General features: G+C 48.4%; 1 protein-coding gene across 4 annotated transcripts in view; it reads right to left on the bottom strand.

The window, feature by feature from the left end:
* Positions 1 to 23,756, bottom strand: part of SKAP1 (src kinase associated phosphoprotein 1) — a 147,937-nt gene that overhangs the window by 98,653 nt on the left and 25,528 nt on the right. For all 4 annotated transcript variants that reach the window (XM_083809512.1, XM_083809514.1, XM_083809515.1 and 1 more), the window contains one exon: positions 17,321 to 17,437. In XM_083809512.1, coding sequence (XP_083665638.1) covers positions 17,321 to 17,437 — 117 coding nt within the window. The remainder of the gene's footprint in view (positions 1 to 17,320; positions 17,438 to 23,756) is intronic.

Genomic DNA, 23,756 nt, shown 5'->3' with positions numbered 1-23,756 from the left:
CCGCAAAGCTCCCCAAAACCGCCCTTCGCTGCTTTCGTTTAAGGAGTAATATGGGGGGGAAAGAAGAAAAGGGTGGGCCAGAATAAAAAAATACATAGTATGTGAAACGCCAGGGAAACAAGGTCCTCCCGTCTGCCCCCAGGGCCAGCTCACCTGTGTGGGGCTCCGGGGGAAGGCTGGCGAGCAGCAGCGGGAGGGAGCGAGGCACAGGACTGCGAGGCACCCGTTTTCCCCAGGGAGCTGCCTGCGGCCCCCCGGGCACGCGGATTTCGGACCCCGGCGTTGATCCAGTCCCCTGCAAGGCCGGGTCCCACCGTGCCTCTTCTGCGGGCGGCCGGAGCTTCGCCCTCGTGGGGACCTGCAGGATTAGGCTGAAATAATAAAATCTGAGCGTTCCGGAAATACACTGCAACCTTTTAGGGAAAATTAGCCAGATTGTTTCTAGAACTCGTTTAATGTGAAACAGTCACACTTTAAGGGGTGCTCGAATAGTCGACAGTAATGAGAAGCTGCTGCACTTCGGACGAATGAAGTCTGCAGTTATTCTCCAAAGGGCACTCGGCTGCGCTAAGCACGTACACACTCCTGTATCTGGAAGCACCTTTCAGCTTCCCAAGATTCTCTATTTTATAATAAAATAAAATAGACTTATATCAAGTTCCGTTATTGTAGCAGATAACCAGAAAACTGTGAAGCTCATTTTGGTAAGGCAGCAATTAATAAAATCAACTTGCTTGAAAAAGTTTTTTTTTTTCATTTAATCCAATCTCTTTTTAACCTGCTTTCAGTGGTTTAAAAAAAAAAAAAAACGCTCTCAGGTGATCAATAATTTTCTAATAGTCACCTTTTACCTCCCTCAGCTTTTCTTCCTCCAGAAAATAATGAAAAAAATCATTTACAAATTCTTTAGTTAGCCCCATAAATTTGAACAAACGTACAGTCAGTTTTCTGTTAAAGCTAGACGGCCAGAATTTCATACATCAGAATATAAATCCAATTCTCTTTACCTGCCAGAATTTCCTCAGAGAGCAATTTCAAGGTCACAAAGAATGGGCCAAATCCTGAAGTCTTTATTCAGTTTTATTTAGTAATTATTCTGACTTCACTGAGAATTTTGCCCGTGACCCTCAGTCCATACAAGTAATGCCTAAGTAATGGTTTAATAAAGACCTTGGCGCATTAAGGTAAGAATATTAGGTCAAATGGCAATCATCCGTCCAAGAGCACAAGTGTATGTTTGTGTTACAAATATATGTATGAAACCTTCCACATGTTCACAGCAGTTGCTTATTCCAGGACAGGAAATTAATGATCTACCCACTTTTCAATGACTAAAAACGAGGGAATAAAACCATTTCAGAAGCCCTCAATTTCTCGATATGTACAAAGTGCCTTATTTTCATCATCCCTGTCAGTTATGACAAGTGCCGAGTGGACAAATACCAGCTTGAATTCTGGCCATTCATTTCTATCCATGATGATTTGAGCAGGGGCTCAACTGCCTAAAATATATATGAGTTCTGTTTTTTCTACAGTAGGAACAATAAACTATAAAAACAAGACAGGAAGATTTCAAGATGCTTTGCAATGGTTATAGCTACTGCATTTCAGGCTCCAGTTCTGCAAAATGGACATTTCCACCTTTAGAGAGGGGGAGGAAAAAAAAAAAAAAAGGCAGCATTCGGCCTCTCAGCCCACCTCTCCCAGGATGTGCCGCTCACTTGCTGGAAGCCAAGTTGCAAGAAATAAGATTTACTGCAGCAAGAAGGTTTTACTGTATTTGTAGTGACTGTTTCTTTTATATCAGTTCCAGACTGCAGCTCACAGCATCCCTTGAAGAACAGATGTCCCAGAGAAGTGCAACCATTCATCCTAACAACAGTTTGGGGGGTCAGTCCCATAGGAGCCAGCAGCCGAGAGGGCTCTACAATTGGCATGAGAAATCTACTTTTCTGATGAGCCGGAGAATAATATAAAAATGGAGCATTGCTGTGAGCAAAAGACGCTAATTTGCTACACTACTGTATGTGGCTGGGGAGAGGCGGCAGGGGGGAAAGGGAGGTGGGAGAAAGAAGAGCGGGGATGGAGGAATAAAATTCCACAGTTACAGAATCAGTGTTCAGAACCTGCTCCCAGTTCTTCATCAGCATGAAAAATTACAACTGTAACCAGATTTTTCTCTGTCACCGGCGTAAATGTGCGATTACAGCTGTTCATATTTTCACTCTAATGAAGGGTTGCACATTTAAATGGTAAGATTTATTATATATTGTATACTGCCTATGTACATGCAAAACTGTTAACCGATGCCTAAAATGCTGCTTGTTTATTCTGGCATCAATTATCATTTTTCTCAATTTTTAAATAATAAAAAAGCCCATTTCAGCACAGACGGGTTTCTGTTTCTCCTGAAGAAGTAAACAAAACCACCAAATACAAAGGTGGGGGGGTCGCAGAGGAAGACGCAACGATGCGGGCTGCAGGATGAAACGAGGGAGAGAAGCCCCAGCAGAGAGCAGGACCCGTCCTCATCCCGGCGGGAGCAAGGCGCCGCTCGCCCGAGCTCGCCTCGGTTTTGCAGAGAGCCGGTACGAGGCCGGGTTCATAAACAGGTGAAATGATGGAGCTTATTGCAACGAACATCAGCACTGAAACTAAATAACTGTGTTGCCATCTCAGTCCCGCTGAAAGACGGATGGTAAACTTGACCTGCCGCTGGTACTATCCGAGTGCCATTTTTTATCGCCCTTGGCCGCCCCCCCCGGCTGGGCGCGCTGCGTAAATGCCTGTGCGTGGTCAGGTCAGGCCCGGGCCCGGGTGAAACTCCGTTCACATTTGCATACAGGCGGGCGCTCACAATGAGGGCCCATCTGTTCCCGTCACCGAGTACAAATCGAGTGTCACCCAACTCGCTGCAAACGACAGCCGCACGGCCATTAGATGGAGGAACACTTAGCTCAGGTTACGGATATGGAACTGCTGATTTGGGTTTAAATACCTGATAACTGAAGACTTTTTATTGCATGCGAACAAAGAGTGAACCTTGAACTGATCGCGAGAGCACCCTGCTCCCCCGCGCTCCCACCCTTCACCCTCTGTCAGCCACACAAAGCTGCTGCGCATTTTTCCGGGCAAGAAACGAAACCAGATTAAAATGTCGCAGAATAGAACTGGTTATACAGAGTGCACGTGGGAGATAGGCCGGGGGCAACAGGAAAAGGGAGAAAAAGCTCGGCGGTGTAAACAGAAGGGGAACTCTGAACTTTGCATGCCCTTCGCGGTCATTAATATTGCTACGGCGCTGTTCCTTGAACTTCTGGTGAGCTCTGCCAGTGTGGACACCCTTCTTTCCCCCTCCAAGTAGGTCAGCACCAAAACCCTGCGGGTTACTTCCCCGGTGAGGCGAAGCGACGTGACTTTGTGCTCAGTACAAGGCTCACGCCCCAGGATGAAGCCATCGGGGAGAACAGCAGCGAGGCTCAGCGGCCACGCGAGCAGAAGCGCGCTCATTGCCGGCATCGCCTCCCTCTCCCACAGGGGCCTCGCACCCCAGCCCTCCCGTACCCCAGCCCTCCCGTCACCAAATCTGGGGGCCCAAATCACGGTGCTGCACGGCGGCAGCCCCAGCTGTGGCCAAGGCCGTGTGGGAGCCTGGCTCCGGCCCCCCAGGGCCGACCACCTCTGTTCCACAGAGCGGGTTTGGTGGCACACTCAAACCCGTAGCCACGGTCACGTAGCGATACTGCAAGGAACAGGCCGGAGGTCCTGGCGGCCTCGCCGTAACGATGAGCCCACATCTCTACAATTAAGTGCAATTAAAAACAGCCCCTTGCAGGGCAGCCCACGCTGTTTTCCCTCACGCCCTTTTCTCCCGGGCCCAGGCACACTCGAGTGCTCCCTGCGCTACAAGCAGCGCGCCGTGCCCCCCGCCACACTGCAACAGCCACTGGCACGGACTGGGCCCATGTTTTCCGGGAAGAAAACAGACCTTTTGGAAGTATGAAGAGGAACATTTTTGTTCCACCAGAAACCTTTACGGGAAGCTGAAATCCTGCTGAATGCCCCCACCAAGGGCAGCTTTCCCCACGGTTCATGGCCTGCCGTGGCAGCTGCCTCTCTGAAAAGTTCCCGTAAACAAAGTGGGTATTTGCATATCGCAGACAAGCCCCTTCTCAGGATGTCACCTATTTGCATGCAAGGTGGCTGCCTGTGGCAGCGTGCTCCAAAGGGAAGAATAAACCAACGAGGGGAAGGAAAAAAAAAACTACACAAGGTTTACCCTTCTGTTGGCTCCTAAAGAAAGAAAGCCCCATTAAAGAGCTGTCACTCTGTTTTAATTCCAGTTTTCCTACAGGGATATGATCCCATTCCCTTCCCCAAAAGATAAAGCAACTCGTCTGATAGAAATATTGGCTGCTTGGTGTGCGTGGGTGTTTTTTTCTTTTTTTTTTTTTGTTAGGAGTGAACAGGAACTGAACCTTGAACTTCATTTACCCTTTGAACTCGTTACCTTTAAACAAAATTCCCCATGCTTTCCCTCTTCAAACAAATTTCATCACAATTACAGTCCCTTCCACTTCGCTTAAAGATATATAATCATTGACTTGACCTAATTACCTGGTGCAGGCCTTTCTCTACAAGGTGAAAGCCATATTGGTGTGAACAGAAGCTGACCCCTGTATTCTTGATACCCCAATTTTATTCTAATTATTGTATAGGAGGTTTTCCATCTTCCTCTGTCCTCCTGTTCCCTCCCCCCGGTTGCTATTTTGTTGCTGGCGCGTTCAGTGATGCCCTTTGGGTCGCGAGCTGCCTGGAGACAGGCTGCGAAATACATCTCGTGTGAAAAGCACGAGGCTTTTCCAGCTCCCTGCCTCACCAGGGAGCCAGGCGGCTCGGCCCTGCACGGGAAGGGCAAGCACCCCGCGGCGGAAGCGCGCGGAGCAGCTCCACTCACCCACACCAGCACGGCCCAGGGCAGCCTCGAACCCCCCGCTCAGAGGAGGCCTCGCGCTGCGGCCCCCCGGGGGCTCTGAGCCCCTCACGCGGGGATTAAAAGCGCTACAAGGGCAGGGAACCCGAGGCAGAGCCCGGCGCCGCTTCCTGCAGCCCCACAGGCAGGAGCCGGAGAGCTGGGTGCTGCCAGCGCCAAGCAAGGAGCACCCAGCCGCCGAGAACGGCCGTTTCCAGCTAAATGATAGCTCCTCACCCTCATCTGGTGGATGTGCCGGAGTCAAATCACCTCACACTCCTCTAACGTCTTCCCCCTCGTCCTTTACCTTGCCTGCTTGCCTATCAAACCGTGAGCTCTTCAAAGCTGTGAACTGCTGCAAAAGAGCTTTGATGCTGCGGTAGCACCACAAAGTGTCACTCTAATAATTAAGTTCTCTTCTGGAAGACTAGGACGAGTCCGTCGTGCCTTCTTGTATAAGGCTGAGGTTTACTGTGGTTCCCCACCTTCTCTGAAGACACTTTCTTCTTTTTTTCCATTAAAAATAAAATTCAGCTGCAATGAGAGTATGGAATTTCCCATAACCGTCACTAGCCTACTGATTTCTCATAGCATTCGGAGACAGAGAAAGGCTTAAATTACTTCTGCAATTCAAGATATTTTCTCTTATTCTTTAAAACCTATGAGAAAAATCTAACAAAATCAGCTCCAACATTAGTAAAGAGTCGCAGCAATTGACAAGCAGGGTCACTGAGAAATGGCACCTCCCTAACCTTCGCATTTATCTTGGGTAATTGAAAAATAATTAGCGATTGCAAGAGGGTTCAATACCTAAGAGTAAACAAAGGGAAAAGGGTTACTCGAAGTCACGGTCCCATGGCCTGGGGCAGAGCATTTTCTCATCCACAAGGTGAGCATCCCCCCCGTGAAATATTAACCACGGACTGGACAGGAAGCAGCGGGGAGGGCAGGTGCGTAAGGTCAACCGGAGCTGCTCTTTGCATTCAAATCCCTTCCTGCTCTCTCCAGTTTTATCAGCATCACAACAAAAGAAGAAGCAGAGACAGAAAGAGCCAACGCCGAATTGCACAGATAGGTGGTGCGCAAACCTCGGTTCTGTGTCAAAGAGGTAGTGCATCCATTTGTTATGGTCTCTTGGCGAGAAAGGCCATGCTCAGATGCCCTGGAGCTCCACTGTAATAAATAGACACTGAAGATTAAAGGAGCAAATCCTACCACCTGCCCCAAGCCTGAACCCACAGATTTAGCATACTGGGGTACCCAAGAGGGATGGAGGCTTTGTAGACAACAGAGCTATAGCCATTTTATGGCAGTTTCTGCAACCTCGGGGCTTGTGCGCGTGCCCCTCGCGCAGGCAGCTCAGCTCCCCCGCTGACCGGTGAGCTCGGGGGGCGGACGGGAAGTCCCGGGGGGGCAGCGCGCTGCTCGTCCGTCCCAGCACTACTCCAGCCACCACGGGATCAAACGGAGGAACCAAAACCCAAAGTCACCACGCTCCGCACTATTGTCCTTCTTCTCCCAGAGTTCTTTGATCCGCAGCAAGTTTGCATATCAAAGAAAAGAAGCAAAGGAGAATATTCAAATCCGGATGCTGTCTGGCCCTGTTTTCCCTTGGTAGGGCTGGTTAGTTTTCAATTGCAAAAGTTTGTGTGTTTTTCAAGTGTCTTGCTTTGCTTTTCTCTTGTTGTTTTCTTTTATTATTATTATTGAGTGGCTTTGAAAGACCTTGAATACAAAATTGAAGCGTTTCTGATCCCCTTATTCAAATTGCATTTGAAAAGAAAAGTTTGTTGTTCTGTTTCAATGCAACTTCTCCTAGATCGGTGGGGGTACAAAATTTTTCCTTGATTCAAAACTCGATGTATTTTTCCACAAAAGATAATTGATGTAGCTGGTCGAGCAGAGCTAGCAGATCCAGGACGGCACTCAAAGCAGACGTAGAATTTCCACTTACAGATGAAAATAAAGCAACTTTAAATCAACCTTGACAGACAGCAAACTGGAAACCCATCTTAAGAGGAGTGTCACCACCCTGATGTTTGCTAGATGACAAATGTAGCTAGGTGTTGGCAGCCAAGAATTCTCGCCCACTCAGGCGATGCCATCACAACTCGGGGAGCAGAAGTCATGCACGGCTCCTACAGGGACTACTCAGGTAACCATGGGCTTCCTAGACTAGTGCTAGGACACAGGTGCAAGCACCGAAGGGGACAGACGGATGTAGTCCATTTACGTGAAGTCTTAGAGGAATTACAATAATAAAGTTCCCAAACGTTACAAGCGACTCCTTCTAATCATAGCAGAGATCTAAGAAATATGGAGAGGGCAATAATCAGAGGAAGCACCAAAGTTTAAAAACACAATACCAAGGTGAAATTGAAAAATGCTCTGGCAAATCTAATGTCACGCTCATAAAATAACGGAACAGATGAAAAAACAAAAAGGGAGTAAATTACTTTATGAGCACCTAGGAAATAATTGCTTTCTTAGCAACAAGCAACCTTTGGGTTTGCAAAGAGCGAATGACCTTAGGCACATATGGTCAGCCTTTCTGATCAGGCAACAAAATTAGCAGATGAAGGGTAATGTGGAAGATGCAATATATCTAGAGACTTTACTGAGCGTTTGATGTGGTGCCACAGCAAATCTCACTGAAAAAATTAATTTACCTCAGCTTGGATAGAAGCAATCGTCACAGACTGAAAATTGGCCCAAGGGCCACAGACAAAAGCTGGTGATAAATGGCTTTCTGTCATGTGGGGGAGAAGCGTCTGCGTTGGGGTACTGCAGGGTATTAGTCCCCATTTTATCTAAGGCAAGTAAACAGTCCATTAATTCAATGAGCAGGAAGACACTAAATTAGGTGGTAATGCAAATATCAAGTGAAAGCAGAGGAAATAATAGTAGGGGACACAGAGAGGTTAGGAATATGGAGAGAATAATGAAATGAGATTCAACCCACTAAAGAATAAACTAGGGTAACAAAAAAAGTAATTTGGAGCACATTCAGCACCAGGGAATGCTATGAGGCAAACAGGAATAAACAAATTTCCAATGTAATTGACGATCTCAAAAACAAATTGGGCAGGGCCACTTAAAAAGTAGCAGCATATTGTGGGTCACTGAGAGCCAAGCTGCTCCATCAGAAGCCCTGGTCTGTTCAGGTGAATGTTACCTGGTAAAAGTGCCACGGTGCACAGGGGTGAGGGACCTCTGCCACCAAGTGAGAGGAGTGGAGTCAGGATAACAGTGGGCTTCTTCCAGCAACGAGGCAACATCAGCGCAGGCTAAATCCCAGCACTGGATCCGCCCTGGTATCTTGGCAACTCACACCTAGCACTCACACTGAGCGCACAAACAGCGGGTGCAAGAACAGGATGCAAAACGTCCCTCCAAGGTCACGGGCATGAGATGTCTGCACTCATCCTCTGGTCCACGGCTCCCTGGAATAATTAGGTTTGTTCTGAAGCACAACGATAACTAAATCACTTCTCTAAGTGTTTTACCACTGAGGATGCCTCAGCTCCCGTCCATGCGTCCATCCCAGAGAAGGCCAGAAAACTGGTCTGAGTCAAAGGCAGCAAGTCAATACACCAGAGATAAATTACAAGTCTCAAAACTTACAAGACACCTAAATGCACACCTTTATAACATCCACTAAGTGACATGTGCAGCACTAATCTTTAAGGGTATAAATACCTATAAAGAACATCTGGAATAAAGTTTAAGGAAGCAGAAATCAGGGCAGATTTGAAAGCTTCACTGAACCAAAGGAGTCTCCTGCAGATGCCCACAGGCCACAGCCTTTGGGGGACAGCAGAGTTCTGTCTTTTTAGGTAACTAAAAGTGGGTAAAATAAAGAGACAAGTTATGGGGGGTGGACAGCACCACTCTCTATATTCAAAGATTGACACCAACCACCTGACTGCTCCAAATCTTCAAGGAAAGTTCACCCCTACCACGCATGTCTTCTTCACACACCCCATGCATCAGGTGTTTATCAGGAGACGCAGAGTGCTTCCAGGATCTGGAAGGAGTTCAGAGAGTACTGGGAGCTTCCCTCCACTAAATTTTGTCCTCCCTTGGTTTTTGTGGCTTCTCTGCCCATCTGCTAGCCCCTCCTAGGCATCTCTTCTGGCAGGCCCTTGCTGCCCTCAGCGTAAGGCCGTCTCAGCACTGAATGCCTTTGCCCCAGGTACTATCCATTTAAAGTTAAAATAAACTTCCGATTCCTTCCCCCAAATTCCATTATCTTTGTAATGCTTTGATCCTCTGCAGAGCATTACCAGACCATTCACATTTACAGCAGACCAAATCTCATTACTAAATGCAAAATGTCTCTTTGGCCAGAGAATCTGAGCAAGGTGTTTGAGGCTCCTAAAAATTAAGGTGCTATCCCCACCTACACCACAGGCTCTTTACCCCACCTGGGTCAAGTTGCTTGCACTCCACACCAGCCCTAGCACAGTGGGAATTACTTCTTCTACTCCAATGACTGACCCTTACTGTAAAAGTAGTCTAACGCTCTCCTTCCCCTAGTCCTTGATTTGTCTAGCAAGCTCTTGGGGTTTGTGCAGGCAAGGAAGTCGAGGCTTCTTTCTCCAAAGGCTACCCAAGTGCCGGAGGCACCTCTGCACTGCTCTGCTGCTAGGAAGGTGCCACTGTGAGGGTAACTCGGTTAAAAACCACAGCCGCAGACGCACAGCCCTGGGTGATGGGATGTTTGAAGGAATTGATCTATCTGCCAGAGTGTTTGTTCAAGCACAGAGTGAGGGTGGATAGAGGAACAGCAGCAATTCACCAATTTCAAACAGCAGCTCCCACTTCAACCTATGAGTGCAGGGAAAAAAAATAGTGGTGAAGCTTTGTAACCAAATAAAGAGAGCTGTGAGCTCAATAACAGGCATTATCCTATGGCAAAGATTTTGTTATTGTTGAGTACTGATTCCTTTATCTCTTGGAGACAATCAACCTTCAGCCAGAGGAGTCTAACCTTAAAACCCCATAACTCAATTTTACATAGTGTTAAAGTTTGGGGGGATATTTGTCAGTGCTGGAGCTGATACAATCAGTCTGGAGGACCCTAGAACAAAGAGCAGTGGGTGAAGAGCGTGTCACCTCGGCACACATTCGTTTCCTTGATGAACAAGGAGCTATTAGTTGGCAAGAAAGCATTATCAGGGTGAAGGATGATGCCGATTGTTTCGGCTGCTCTTCCTGTGACACTGGATTAGAACGCGAAGTCCCAGTGGTTGCTCAATGCCCCACTGGCTGTGCCCCCACCGCACGCAGGTACGTGCCCACACACTCGCAGCTACCCTGCAGCACGGACCAAAAATCAATTTGGACATGCAATCTCTTTCAGCTGCCACATCTCTCAGAGGGTTAAACAATAAAAGTTTAACTTGTTTTAAGAAGTACTTCATCACTGTAAGCCTTAAACAAAGCTACTCTTTAAAATACACATGTGCACATAAACACAAAAACGCCTTCTTGCAAAACGACAATGACAGAACATCCAATGTAGGCTCTTTGCTTGTGTAACACAACCGGCAGGTACAACCGCTCTAGGGAAAAGCCTGCTGAATAAAGTTATACTTGATTACTTACATTTAGAGGAGAAATAAAAGAAATGAAAAGTATAAAAGGCCTTTTCTTCCCTCCAGTTGTCCTTTAACACACTTCACTTCAGAATTTATTATAACCAGTGTTTAAAAATTAAATTCTTCAGGACAGTGGCTTTATTTTTGCACATAGTGATTTTCAGCACTACATAACCTGAGTAATAATTTAATGTATTCCCCGTGGCTCACATGGAAGCAAATATTTATGTACATGCCTAAGTCACGCTGAAGTCAGTAGTAGTTTAGCATGTGTTAATGTGTATATATAGCATGGGCTTTTATTGCCATCCAGACCATTTCTCTCAGCTGGGAATTTTGTATTTCAGGACTTGTTAGTGTTTTGAGATTGATCCTGCAATACATTGGCACAATCACCGTTATCCCCATGAGCAGTTCCACCCAGGTGAGCTTACAATAGTCTAAACTTGTTTGTAGGAGAAGGCTATTTTTATTCTGAACGTATCTTGCTTTTACCTGCAAGGGAGAAAGGCCCCACGGGTCTGTGGGCACAGGTACCAGGAATGTGAGGAAAGCACTGTTTAGTTTGCACTGGTGTCCTCAACTTGTCACACAAATGTGTCCCACCATGAATGAAGGGAAGTTTACCCTGGTTTCAGAGAAGTCATCTTGTCATTGGAGTAGAGGAAGAGCCTCCTTTCTTTCCCCTGCTAATCATGTCATTATGCTTGTCCATTTTCTTATAAGTTTAAAAAAAAAAAAAAGGATCTTTGCCAACCTCAGTACATTTCAAGTGTGTAATCTACCCTTGAGATCTCTAAATCTAACCATCTCTTACCCATGTTCCTGTTGAGGTGCTCACACAGACCCCTCCCACCAAACATTTTACCTTACTATTCGTACATTTGATGAGAGCAGGAAGTACGAGATCTGCACCCAGCGCCCCACCACGCTCAGCCCGCGGCACTGCCGCAGGAGCAAAGCACCATTTCCCAAGTCGGGCGAGGGCTCTGGCTCCCCGAGGCTGCACCTGCATGGCCACAGGCGGCAAAGAGCCACATCCTTGAGCCCCACACCTCTCCTTCCACCCTACAAGCCTCACTCCGAGCAGCGGTGCTGTGCACACCACGAGGGAGATACTCTAGTGCCTGCTGATTTAGGAAGCCGGAATGGCTTGCTTTTAGAAAGGGCAGAAGAGAAGCTCTAATGAAGTTCCACCCGACACTCTGTTAACTTGCATTTCCTGCATATCATCCCTCTACTGAGGAGAATATAGAGACACAAAGCGTTTATGCCTTAGATTTACATACTCATGAATAAAAAGGCCTTTCGGAAGCGGGTCTGTTCGTTATCCCAGCCCCCACACAACAGTAACTCGCACACCGATATTTCACACGCTGGACATGGGCAACGATCAATTCTCCACGAGAAGGCTGCTGATGGCCGGCACATCCCCGGAGCGTGCACCCGGTAGCGCTGCGCCCGCTCCCGGGAAATCGTCCGCGGCTGAGGGCAGCTCCCGCTGCAATTAATTTTGAGCTGCGACCGTAAGCCAACGCTCCCTGCTTCCACACAAGTTCTCTGCTGTTAAGCGTCTTACTAAAAAATCCAAAGAACATCTTGTTGTTAAAGACTGTCCTCTAGGTATGGGAAGTAAATCTTTCTATCTGATCCTTCACTTATAAAACAATAAGGAAGACTTTGATCTTGCTTTTCCCTGTTGGAAAAGCATGAAGGAGTCAGGACTCTTGCTTTAGAAAATCTACATTAGTAAGTTAGTAGCATTTCACCGAAGTCTAAGCAATTTGAATTATAACTCGTCTGAGGTTCTGCAGGCTCACATTGCTGAGATTTTACATCACGTTTCACAACATTTTGTTGTTTGCTTGTTGTGGTGGTGTTTTTTGTTGTTGTTTTTCTTGGTTTTGGTTTGGTTTGGTTTTAAGAGCCCAAGCTCTTAAGGAAACGAGGAATCACTGGAGAATTTTAGCTTAAAAACCAAACATCCCAGTGGTTAGTCAAAAAACCTTTCGAAACCACAAACCAAGGCATGTAACACCCAATGGCACAGACAGAATCATGAACACATTATTTTGCATAAAAACAACCCATACTTTTAAAGCCAGCATTTGAATCTTGAGGTTGACAGTCCTCAGCTGCAAATAGCCACCAGGATACTGCATTCCATTTAGCTGGAGGAGCTTAAAGGATAGGCTGGACCAAAACATTTTGGGGCCCAAGCTGGTTTGTATCAGGATCGCTTCCACAAGCAGCGCTCACGAGGCACCAGCCAGGGCCCTCCTGAGAGAGCCAAGCTTCAGCCCAGCGCCGGGCTGAGCGTCAGCAGGACACGGCCTCCGATCCTGCCATCAGTCTGCACCGATGCCTGACGTTTCAACACTTTACAAAGAAGAACTGCTTTTATGGGGTGCAGGGGAAGATAACGGGGGAGATTAGACGAGACAGAAAAGGCACTTGCAGTCACCTGCTCTTCTGCACACCCTTAGCACAACAGCCTCTCAGACTGACTCCCGAGTGTCTCAAAGGAAAAATGACTCTGAGCTGAAAACAGGCACCCACAGTACCGCAGACTCGGTGGGGTGCCCTCAGGATCAGCATCTGTAGCTCAACGTGCCCAGCTGCTGGGCGCTGCCGCCACGAGTCAGAGAGAATTTCTACAGTGATTACTTGTACTACAATTTTCTGCAGCTGTAAAATCCCAAATGAGAACACGAAGCCACTTTGGGTTGGGGTTTGGTTTGTTTTAAATGAAAGCTGAAAAGCTCGGTGGCATTACTCTTCCCACTGCTTGTTTGCTACAAAGGTCTGGGCTCCCCTATGCAACATACACATCTATTTCTGGCAGCCTGCAAGCAATCCACCCTCCTCCCCTCCACTCCAAACGAATAAAACTTAATATAAAGGTGAACTGAGTTGCTCTGCATAAACTATAGCCAAACCTTTTGACCAGACCGAGTACCGTTCCAGGAACTTATTTGTACAGTGCCAGAGACATTATCACACTGGGCTTGGAAGTGCTAATGTTATGGTGCATTTCCATTCAGAAAATGGTAACTCAAAGAACATGACCCCTGCAGCTTTAAGGAGGTCTGACTTCTTTACAGTATAAGTACATAAATATAATAGGGTTTTTTTTAAGCATTCCTTCTTCTATGGGTTTTGGCCTTTCCTCATCCCCTTGGCAGCACTCGCGTCGGGTGGCTGAGACCTGCAGCAGCTGTGGTCAGGCACCAGGCGTCCTGCGGCACACGGGGGGGGTTCTGCGTCCTCCCCCTCGCTCCCGCGGCCGCGCCGGGGGTCGGGAAGGAAGCGGCCGGGGGGCGCCTCCAGCTGCCACCGCCCGCGTCCAGCCCATCCCCGGGACGTTTCCCGGGACGTTTCCTAAGGCTCGGCAGCACATCAGCAGCGAGCTGACAGCAGCGCGGCCAAGAGCAGCGAAGGACACGGCAGGCCGGCGGCGAGACGCGGGCAACCGCCGTGACGGCCCCCGAGGGGGGACAGGCGAAGCTCCCCGCCCCGCCCGGGGCCGCTCCGCCGCCCGCGCCGCGCCCCGCCCGCGCCACGCGGGGGCGCCGCCGAGCCCCGCAGGGCCCCTCCCGAGCCCCGCAGCCCCTCGGGGCCGGGGCCGCGGGCAGCGGAGCGCGGCTGGCCCCGCACGGCCCCGCACGGCCCCGCACGGCCCCGCACGGCCCCGCACGGCCCCGCGCCCCCCAGGGCCGGATCTCGCCTCCGCGTTTTGTCCCTTCCCGACCCAGCTGCGGGCATCAAAACCAAAGGAGAGCAAACGCGGCCGCTCCGGGGGGCGGGCGGGCCTCAGAGGTCAGTTCAGGATGTGCCACCTCTTCGCAGCCTCTGCCCCCGCTTTTGGCTTCGTGTCTCATTTTCCCTTGCTCCTCTTTCCCCCACGCCGCTGGGGCGCAGTGAAGTACCATCTTGTCTGCCACCCACCGCAGCTTTTAAGATAAAAGCCACTTTTAGCAAATTTTTATAAAGCAAAAGGATTTTTTGCCAAAGGAATTGATTTTAAGACACTCAGTACTAAAAAAGAAAAAAAAAAAAGGAATGATCTGTATGTTAACGTATACCTGTTTTACAAAATAAAACACTTCTGGTGATGTGGCACCAGCAGAACAGCCGACAGACAGGCGGGGGCAGAGGCCGCAGCAGCCCTCACCCCTCAGCTCCCTGTGACCTTGCTGTGGTGACACCGGGCGCATCCCTCGGCTCCTGCCTCAGTGTGCCTCCAGTAGGGCATCAGGGGCTTTGCGATGGTAGACGCCCTGCTAGAGAGCCATGAAAAAGACAGAAAACTGAGGAAGCAGTATCTCAAAGTGCTCAATATTGAAGATGTGCAACTCCTACCCCAAGGAAGCTGTGGTACCTTACACCTCAGTAAAATGGAATCAGTGAACACCGGCAGACAGATCTACCAGATTAAGAGAGAAAATATTTTGAAAAGTCTCCACGTGGTCTGAGCAGGGTACATTACATGGGAGGCGTCTCATCAGAAATACTTATCATTATAACAGCACTCTGCACTTCTACACAGCTCCACAGCCTCCCAGCACTGTACAAACATTAGCTTCTTAATCACTCATTAGGGACAAACCTATAGAGCAGGGCCATGCCTCATTGAGTAAAGTCATCCCCAACTCACACAGCCCCTCTTGCTCCCTCCAGAGACAACTTTAAAGGCTCTCTCAGATTCCCATCACAAGTTCAGAGGAAGAACGGAAAAGTCTCTTCAAAATGAAAGTGAACAGTGGTGGCATTCCCCTGCCCCCACACTCCCCCGTTTTTCCTGGTAAGGAGAGGCAGAAGTGAGCATCATCCCAGCCAGAGATCTGCTTCCATCAAAGCCTTGAATCGATAAAGTTTGGGAATTTGGGAAGGCAAGAGACAGCAGCCTTTGACAGGACACACACCTGAGAACATAACCTCTTGTTGCAGAACAGAGTTAAGAAGGGATGGAAAAAAGCCGCAGGAATTGTAATTTTGTTCCTACAGGGCCAATTTATTCTTCTGGCCATAGCTAGATTACCTGTTCTACCTGAGAAGCAGCAGCTCTCGGTCACTTACGTGTGTGACAGCAGCACCCCAGGGAGCCACGGTGGCCTGGGCTCACTACTAGCACAGTCAGAGCACCTGCTCCAAGGACCTTGCTGGCTAAACAGAAATAGAAGCGTGGCAGCAAGGAGGGGCACAGTAAAGGTGAAGGCAACCCAATGCAGGGAAGCCAACACAAACTGCAGAGAGGAAAAATCAGTTCATGCAATCCTAAAACATTCTGATTTTCCCACAAGGGATGTTCTGATTCAGAAATGAAAGCTGTTTGATACACCCTTTAGCTTAAATCACCTTCTCGGAACTAACGATTTAAATCCTCATGAGACTGACTTCATATTCATTAAAAAAAATCGTTGTGCCTTCTTTACAGTTCTCCAGCAGACAGGCTGCACATCTCACTGAGAGCCCACCGAGATAAATGTTACAGGGACTGGCGTGCCCAAGTCGCAGGGCGTGGGGGTCCAGACCCAAACGAGGGCAATTTTAAGTTTCCTGACAATTTTAAGTTTTCCCAGGGCAGCCCAGCTCTCAGAAGATGTCACAACTCCACACCTTTTTTCATGCTGCAGTTACTTGCTAACTATCAGACCAACCTTGTCTCTAATCAGTCTAAATAAATCAGTACATATGGCAAATATACCTTGCGCTTTGCACTGCACAAGGAAGCTTTGGTGCCCATCAGCCCTCGTGGCCTCATCCCAAATAAATCCTTATTGCTCTGTGTTCTTGACTAATAACTAACAATTCACTAACAAAAGTAGGAGTAGACATGAAAGAGTACATTGAGCAGGAAAAGGTGGAAAAGAGCAGGGACAGAAGCAGAGAAACTGAAAGAGAAAGGATGAGGAGAGAGGAGTAAGAAAGCATTGTGGAAAGTACAAGGGAAGTGGAAGAGAAGGAAGAAATAAGATCTGTGGTAACGAGGAGATTGAGAATCCAAATTTTGAGACCAAAACAGTCAATCCTGCAGTAGGGACCAAAGATAACCCCTGAGAAGATCAGAACCATCTCAGCTCTGTAGGCTTCAATTTCAATAGCATATCACAAATTCGTCACTCCTAAACCACCACTCGCAAGCAGAAGCGAACATCACAGCACCTCTTTGCCCAGAAAACCTCCCCTCTGTCTGGCATTTAATGCTTTGGAAAACACCCTTGGCCTCAGCATGCCAGCTCATGTCCACCTCTCACCTGGAAGTGATTCTACACCCTTGGGAAGAGGGAGCCCCAGTTCCCAAGCTCTAGAAAGTCCCAAAAAAAGGCTCTCCAAGCCAAGACAATTTAAAGGGGTCTAATCTTCAAAAGGTGGAGTGAGATAAGGTATGAGAAGACATAACCCCTGTGAAGTGTGAGGTTGAGCATCCAAGAAGAAATGGACCCAGAAGTCGCAAGTTAACTTTGGGAAATGCTAGCCACTTGTCAAATTCTGCTCTTTCCCATCACTGTTGTTTACCCAAAAGAGAACAACCAATTCCAGTTTGCACCATGCATTTATCTTCAGCAATACCAAAATAAATTTGGGATTGCTATAACATTTTACAGTCATTGATTATAGTCACCAGTCAACAAAAAACATCTCCAGCATTATGTGATGGATGAAACAGAACAAGTCACACTAGATTGCCCTTACCTTTCCATCTTCTTCGCACAAGGACTTCAAAAAAACATCAGTGACTTACCATCATCTAGGAAGTCTGATGGAAGTGAGACATCAGATGTCATGGAAGGGGCCAAACTCCAGCTCTGATTTTCATCAGAACTGTCTTGTCCAAAGCCAGCATCATGCTGATCCTCTCCTAGAAAGAAAAGAGCTTGATTTTAGTGAAGAGGACATTCCTAAATCCAAATTTTACTTTCTATGCTGATAAGTGTTTCTTCCTGATTCTCACTTTCCACTGAAATTCTCTACAAAATCCCAAATCACTTTTCCGGGTATAAGGCCAGATTCATCATTTAGGGACAAGCAGCGTATTCTTGCTTCAAGAACACTCACGCTGCATATGTACAGATTTCACACTTGAAGGGCATACAAGGAGGAGGCTGGAAATACTAGGCTCTGGTAGTTAGGCCCCAAGACCTGTTCAATTCTTTGCTCTTGTGCTCAGTACATGACCTCTGTGAAAAGAATCCATCTGTGAAAAGGATCCACCCGTGAAAAGGAGGATTATCCTACCAACTTCACTAGAATGAAGAATCTTATGCTGTAGGAAAAATCTTTGAGCTCCTCAAATGAAAGGGTAGTAGGGGGAAAAAAAACCTGACTCCATGTAATTACAGTAACATACAAATCAGCAATGTATCTGTGTGGAGGCAGGAGCAGTTACCTCCCCATAGTAGATGTTGCACTGCATTTTACTGTGAACAGACATTTGGCTATGGATTTGTTACCGATACTGGATGTCATGCAGAAGGCACTTAGATAACTACAGTGAAAGATGTTAACTTAAAACTTTCCTATAAGCAGAGCACATGTAGCCTATCCATAGAAGAAAATGCTACTCAGCTCAAACAAAGCAGAAGAGTTGTCTTTCAAGCTTTTGCCTTTTTCCCTGAATACACATGCCCCAGACTGCTGATAACGGAGGTAAAGACAGCTGGCTACTCATTCAACACATAACAAACAGCAAGAAAGGTGAGTTTTCAGCTGATGTTAATTGTGTTCAAACACTAAAAATTAAGTTCCAAACAAGTTTTATCTAAGCAAACAGAGGAACTGCGCCCCATAGTTTAAATCAAGCACTGATGAAAGGGTGCTTAAGGCCTGGAGCAGGAGGTTACAACACTCTCCCACCAGCAAGAAATGCAGCGGAGACCCTATGAAGTCCTCAGCTGAAGAAAGAGGTGACATTATATTTTGGATGTTTTATTTTCAACATCACAGGTTGCAGCCTTCCCTTGCTTTCTCTGAGCACGAAGCTCTGAGACCCCTACCTCTGCATTCAAGGGCTGAACTCCAGTCCTTCACCAAAATGAACATTCTGGCTGTGAAGAGCACAACGCACACAAGATTGCCTGTCCACAGAACAGTTACTTAAAAAACAAATCACCATGAGTGCCAGATATTATGATAGTCTTGCTGTTACTACAAGCTCAAAGGTCTTAAAAGTATATAGAGAGAGATTTGAAAAAAGAATTGGCTTTGTGATATTTACCAAAGGCCTGTGGGAGTCAGTGACATAACAGAGGTGCCTCTGGCAGCCTGTCCTTTAAGACACTATAACTTTCCTAACAGGGTAAAAACCTAAGATGTAGCATGTCGTTATCAAATCTTTTCCCAGGTCTATGTTTACTTGCTTCCAGCAGCCATCTCAGCATGCAGTGCAAAACATCTGATTCAGGAGAAAAAAATAAATTCAGAAAACAATTTTTCTCCTTTTGGAAGGCGCATCATTCAGCATCTGCATTACTAACCTCTCATGCCAAGGAGAAAGCTGCAGGCCCCCAGCCCAAAGGGCAAGCTTTAATTCCTGCTGCAGGATCAGAGGTAAGCGGAAGTACTGCAGAGGGTCTTCCATCCACAGACTACTTTTAGGGAAGTCATGCAGAATAAGCAAAGCACGTTCCTCTATGCTACAACAAAGTGAAATTCACACATGCACCTCCCTGAGGAAAAAACAAGTAGCTATTAAAAAGCAGAGACTCAAATCCCTTGCTCCACTGGCCAGACTCTGGCCACTGGAGCGCATCCGTGAGCGCACCACTGACTGCCTAACCTTGGAGAAGTCATTTCAGTGCTTTGCTCAGCTGTGTGTGACAAGGGGATGTTTCTTCCTTGTTTTACTGTAGCACTTTGAGATCCTCAAATAAACAGGCTCTAAAAAGCCTATATAAAAAGCTGCTACCAAACAGCAACAGCTCACTATCGTAGGAAAACAGCGATCATTCTAATGAGTAGCCTGCCTAAGTGCCGTGCTGCAGCGTTGCGGGCTTGACTATCTGCAGTGATGTGAAGATGCCAGCGTTACAAGACAGCTTCCGTGAGCCCATTCAGCCCTGATACCTTAAAAGAACATTTTCTTTCAAACAAACTGCACAGTATTACACCAGGCTTTTCAAACAAACATCAAGGTAACAGGTGTTCCCTTATAACGAGATACAGGTGCAGCATTATTGCGATAACGAGCAAACTGTTTATGGTTTCCAAATAGCAGGAGGCGGCATGGCACGGCGCAGCCATCTCGCTGGGGAGGAACAGCTCACGCATCGATGCATGGATGCAGTAAGCCGTTTGGAACAGGAGCAAGGACCCAATCAGGAAAGTTACGTGCAAGAGTAAGTCACTGGCGTTAACAGCAGGAGCAGCTGTCACACACAGGAACCACGTGAAAGATTCAAGCCACAGGTCTCTGTTTCGGCAGACCACTTCCCAGGCATGAAATACCATACAGGGGCGTTGTCACCACAACTATGCTCTTTCTTTCAGGGGCTGAAGCCGACGATCTCTCGAGGTCCCTTCCAACCCCTAAAATTCTGTGATTCTGTGATTCTAGCAACAGGTTTGCTCCCCCCCAGACAACTAGAAACCAGGCTTTCACAAGGTTATGCAGGCTACAGGAACCCACTCAAATATGCGCAGGCTGCAGTATTACATACGTGTATCGTGCCAAGCGCAGTGGGTCTCTGACTTGTGAGCTACTGCAACACAAATCAGCACAAAGGCGTTTGGTTTGGTTTGGTATGAGGAATATTTTCAAACTGCTTAGGGTTACAATGACAAGGATTGACAAAAACTCTGCACACGTCGCTACTTAATGCAAATCCAAATGGAAGGGAATGAGGATTTGTTTTACAAACTTTTGTGCTTTAATCCACTTTTCCATAAAGTTTATGGAGCAGCAACAGCTAGTTGAGTCCAAGCAGAAAAAATAACCAACAACTTGTCAGGGGCCAAGCTATTGTTCTGAATGAAGAAAAAACTCATTAGCTTTTAATGAAAACACAGGGAATAAAAACCAAATAGCACAGAACTCCAGCAAATAATTACCCTGCACCTGACGCAAAGCTGCTCTATCTTCCTACTCAAATCCTTAGGAAAATTCCCCAACTTATCGCTCTTTGGAGCATGAACAAATGCAAGACTGACTCTAAGGGTAAGAGCAAGAGGTTTCTTGGGCTTACACCTCATCCAGGGGCTCCCCTGGCACCGTTTGGCTACCCCTGAGTGTGCTAAATACCCCTTCTTGCTTTGTGATGGTGTTGGCACAGGGAAGGGGGGACGGGGGGGACTTGTGCCATCTTTTCATTGTCTGACATTTTCTGCGGGAGCAGTATCTCGCACAGCAGCACAAAGAGAGGCTTGAAGGCATCACGTGTAATTAACACAGATGCAGTGCTTCACACACATCGAGGCAAACTGCGGAGGGACGGAGTGCGCCCCCGGTGCCGTGGGTGTCCCCAGCAGCATGGGTGGTGGCACTTCAGACCGCAGTGGCTTCAGACCGCGGCGCCAGGCAGGTGGCACGGCCACGATGGGTGGGCCTGGCTTCAGGCCGCCACGCAGTCGAGGCCGCCTCGCCAGCGCGAGGCCCAGCGCACAGGAAGGGTTCATCACGTGGCTGCGGACAAGGCAAAAAGTGACCGCGAAGAGAACATGAAAAACTCGGTGAAGCATTAGCAGGACTCCGAGGGAGCAGCACAAGCAGGGCCTACAGGAGAACGAGCCACCACAACCAGGGACAGCGCCGAGGCGGCCCTCTCGGGGGACGACCTGAACCCAAGAGAGGCAGCCTGGCTCGCTGTGCTCGCTTTGGAGCTCGCGGTGCCGGCGTGTGAGAAGAGCAGCCCTGCACCTCCGCCAGAGCACGGGGACGATCTGGCAGAGGACAGGTCTTAGGACAAACGCTAGGAGAACCTCTGTTCAGGTTCCATTTTGCTACAGGGTCAGAAAATGGCTCTGTGCCTTTCTCCCCTCCTATAAAACAAGTGGAGTGCAGTTACTCTTTTTGAAGACTAAAACCTCTTGCGACCTCAAAAATCAAACTCTTCAAGAACTTCTGTCCACACAAAAATATATAAAAAATATTCCTTTCTTTAAGCTGCAATTTGCCCCTCATAATTTAAAAAAAAAAGAAAAAAAAAGTGAATTAATGCATCACGGCACACACAGGAAGAGAACCAATTTAAATAGGTGAAAGGGCTGCTTTGTAGTGGGGAAAAAAAAATCATCTCCAGTAGCTTGTTAAGGGAACTGCAATTAAGCTTACTTTGCATTCAGTGAAGGTCTTTATCTAGGTACCTCGAGTTTCATTAAGCATCTTTTTAGAGCACAGGAAAAATCAATACCAAGCGAGTTCCATTTACACTTTTATGATAAGCTAGTTCATGCCAATACGGAAGTAAAATCCCCAACTCCAGTTAATATTCAAGGAAACGAAGTTCCTGCTTTAACGTAATGACTGTTTAGTATCATGCTACAAATAAAGGTCTCTGATCAAAATCCCATCTGCCTTCATGCTCAACAGTGTTAATATCTCTAGATTTTCAGGGACTAATTTAGCAGTAATGCGTTTCCCAAAGCAGAGCTGTAAAAGTATTATCAATACTATGGCTTAATATCCCTTACGACAATCACTTGCTGAAATTATGGAGAATCACATGGAAACACATCAACAGAGACGCACCCACACAGTAAGTACCGCTCACATGTAAATATATTACAGCTTAGCTTTTGTAGTTACAGCTCTGTCAACATTGCTATTATAAATTACATACCTTTTTAAACACATTTATGTGCTAGCAAACGTAAGATGTTTCTTTTTGAATGCCTTAAAGGCTTCATCGTCTCCCAAGCACCCGTACGGATTTGCGCGGTTTGCCCCTGCCATTAACAGATGACTAGCTGAGGTTTCGGTGCGTGCAGATTTTCTGCACCTTCCACAGACAGTCTTAACTTCTCTGTAGCGCCCGGGAACGTTACAGGTGCCTGGGAATCCCGTGCTTTCTATCGCGCATCGCTGTGGTATGTGTACACGTCCTTCCTCCCTCCCCAACTGTACCAGCATTGGCAGTATCATTCACAAACTACGCAAAAATTACCATCTACAGGTCTTGAAGCGTTTGTCCTGCTTAACAAGTGTTTTCTTGGTGGGGGAGACCGTGCACAGAGGGAAAATTACCCCACGCCCAGACCACGGGGCAGCCAAGGCCCCGGCGGGCCCAGAACCCCCCCGTGCTCACGCCGGGTCTGGGACCGGGCCGGGTCTGTCACGGGGCCACCCCCTGGCAGCAGGGCCCAGGGCGCAGCGCGGGAGCCGGCTGGGCCTCGTTTTGGAAGCGCTGACCCGGAGGGCTCTCGGCCGGCTGAGCGGCAAACCCAGGCCAAGCCGGAGTTTGTTCACCCGCCGTTTGTCCGTGACGTGCCGCAGGCAAACGAACGCCCCGCTCCGCTCCGCCCGAAGCGCCCCCTGCGCCGGCAGCGGCGGGCAGGGGCAGGCCGGGGCCGGCAGGGACGGGCAGGGACGGGCAGGGGCCGGCGGGGACGGGCAGGGGCCGGCGGGGACGGGCGGGGACGGGCAGGGGCCGGCAGGGACGGGCAGGGACGGGCAGGGGCCGGCGGGGACGGGCAGGGGCCGGCGGGGACGGGCGGGGACGGGCAGGGGCCGGCCGGCAGCGCCCGGGCTGCAGCGGCGCGGAGGGCCCGGCAGGGGGGGCTGCAGCGCGCCGCAGCCGCCCGCCGCCGGGGGGCAGGGCGCGGGGGGGGCACGGCGGCTGTGCGCTGGGGCGCAGGCCCCACTCCAAGCGCGAGGTGCAAATCGCCCCCCCCCGAGGGTTCCGTTACAGCAAAGCCAACCCGCGATTTGGAACGGCCCGCAGAGAACGAACCCGCGGAAGGCCGGGAAGCTCCGGGTCAAACTACTTTCTCTGCCGGCCACGCAGCAAGGCGGCTTCGTAACCGTATGCGAGAAAATGACCTGGAAGTTATTGATTCACATGCAGAGATTCAAACCAAAGCCTACCCACTACGGATTATGGGTTTACACTAAGCCAGAAACAATACTTTACACAAATCATACTGGCATACCAAAAACGCCGCCCCGTACGTGCCATTCAAGAAGTTTGCAACTTGCAAGCCTTGCCTGAAAGTACCCTTCAGCAGGTCTCCCCTGTAAGACCACA

The sequence above is a fragment of the Anser anser genome, assembly GCF_964211835.1.
Source record: "Anser anser genome assembly, chromosome: 23".
Taxonomy (NCBI): domain Eukaryota; kingdom Metazoa; phylum Chordata; class Aves; order Anseriformes; family Anatidae; genus Anser; species Anser anser.
This window is presented reverse-complemented; position numbering and strand designations above follow the sequence as displayed.